This window comes from Buceros rhinoceros, unplaced genomic scaffold (genome assembly GCF_000710305.1).
Source record: "Buceros rhinoceros silvestris isolate BGI_N320 unplaced genomic scaffold, ASM71030v1 scaffold7853, whole genome shotgun sequence".
In the NCBI taxonomy this organism is placed as follows: Eukaryota; Metazoa; Chordata; class Aves; order Bucerotiformes; family Bucerotidae; genus Buceros; species Buceros rhinoceros.
In genome coordinates, this window is record NW_010401749.1 from 17,004 (window position 1) to 19,004 (window position 2,001).

A 2,001-nucleotide genomic window follows, 5' to 3' on the forward strand; every position below is an offset into this window, starting at 1 on the left:
GAACTGGCTTCAGATCGGAGGTGGCAATGGCCCACATGTCTCGTGCAAACAGGGTGTAAGCTCGAAAGGCAGAAAAGCAGGCGGCCAGCTCACTTTCCTGGCTTCCTCTGGAGCTGATCTCCTCCAAGCACCCCCTCAGCCTCCGGTTGTGGGAGCCTGCTGTGCCTTCCCATGCCCCCCAGCTGGGGGCAGCACAAGGAGCCTGGCAGAGCTGGGGAGGTGGGTGGGATTTGCTCTCCTCGCCTCTGCAGACCTGAGTCGTAACGTGGGTATGGGTGAACCCCACTGCTTTTCTATTCCCTGGGCACCTCTGCACTGGGACGACGGGGAGGATGCCCCATTTTTAGGCCCAGGGTAGGGTGAAGAGACAGGAGGGGTGGAAGGGCTGAGGCTGGGAACAGTCAGGACTGGGGTGTCACTGGTTACAGCTGGAATGTGCTTGCAGAGCTGAGGAGGGAGGCCAAGAAAAGCCCTTGGTCAGGTCAGCCAGCCTTTGACTCCTGGGAAAGCTTGGAAGCGGGTTAAAAGCATGTAGCAGGGATAGGGTGTGCTGGGACATGTGGGCAGCAGCTTCCAAGAACAAGATACCCGAGTGGCTGGCCAAAAGCTGAACTGAAGGGGAGGGGGATGGAGCAATTCACGTCTCGGCTCCTTACATCTGCACCTTACATCTTCCCCACAGTGCTACGAGACATCAGTGAGCGAGGCAGGGACCTCGAGCAGATCTTATCTCAGTACATCACCTTCGTCAAGCCTGCCTTCGAGGAGTTCTGTTTGCCAGTAAGTAGGGGAGTGACACCCACAGAAGTCCAATGAAAATGCCTCATACTCTGCCCAGCTCCTCAGACGGGTATTTGTGCCCCAGAGCTCAGGTCAGCCCGTGTCACCTTGCTCGCTGCCTGCAGGCACTGACAAAAATGGGGGTGCAGTGCTGGCTGGGGCAGGGTTCTTGCTGGCTGGATGCTTGGGAGAGCTGGGGAACTCCTTCCTTCACTCTGTGCTGTGGGATGTGGCCTTGCAGGATGCGTTTCCTGGCTGGTGAGAGGCCAAGGTGTAGAGCGGGCACCTTGCTCAAGGCCAGGGTTGCAAAGTCTGCCTGGAGAAAGGAAGCTGCTTGGGGAGCTGATAACTGAGGGAGGGCTCCCTGGCGGGCAGGGACTTTGCATGCAGGAGACTGCTGCAGTCCTGCAGAACTTGCAGGTGAAATGGCACGTTTGCAGGTCTAGCCAGGTCTCCCCTGGCACTCGTGGAGAGGAGCCCGCACCTCGGTTCTCAAGGCTTTTCAAGCAGATGTAGTTAATACGAGGAATTTCTTCTTACTCCGGAGGAACTGAGCCAGCGGAGTCCTGCAGCCAGGGAAGTGCTGGTCAGCACCACAGGCAGGAACTGAACATGTGCCTGCAGCCTCAGGAGCATCTCTGTGCCTGTCTGTGTGGCCAGCTCTGCCTGTTCCTCTAAGAGGGGCTGCTTCTTTCTGTGGTGCATGGTCTTTTCCTGACCCCTGGGCTGGGCAGCACCCTTTTCTCCGTCTCACTCAATGGTGGCTCTGGGGACCACAGTCCAGTTCCAGTCTAATCACAGAAAGGCTTCTCCTGAGAGGCAGGTCCAGCTTGGTGGCTCCTCTCCTTACAAGTCTCCAGCAAGGTAAACCCGCAGCTTTGCAAAGCAGCAGATGCTGTGTCGGTCTCTTCTGTTGAAGAGTCTGTAGGAGGGTGAAATGTGGGATGAGGAGGGTAGAAAACAACTGCTTTGTCCCTACCCACCAGCTTTGCAGTGGTCTGTTCCCACGTCCAATCTGGCAGTGGGCTCAGCTGCAGAGCAGTTTCATGGGGATGTCAAGCAGGCTCAGCACTCGCTGTTGCCATTACTACATTCCTAAACCAGCTCTGGACCACGTGGTCTAGCACTGAAGCGGTCCAGCATGTCCTGGTGAGGTTTGATATGGCTGGAATCTCCTGGAGGGTCAGATGACCCCCTTTCCCCAGCCACTGGCTTGTTTCC

General features: G+C 57.0%; 1 protein-coding gene across 1 annotated transcript in view; it reads left to right on the forward strand.

Moving 5' to 3' along the window:
* The window catches only part of LOC104490125 (uridine-cytidine kinase 2), a gene marked incomplete at its 5' end in the record, with an annotated part of 13,062 nt that overhangs the window by 9,529 nt on the left and 1,532 nt on the right, over window positions 1-2,001 (forward strand). The window contains one exon of the mRNA XM_010132373.1: window positions 683-780. Within this exon, the coding sequence (XP_010130675.1) occupies window positions 683-780 (98 nt within the window). The remainder of the gene's footprint in view (window positions 1-682; window positions 781-2,001) is intronic.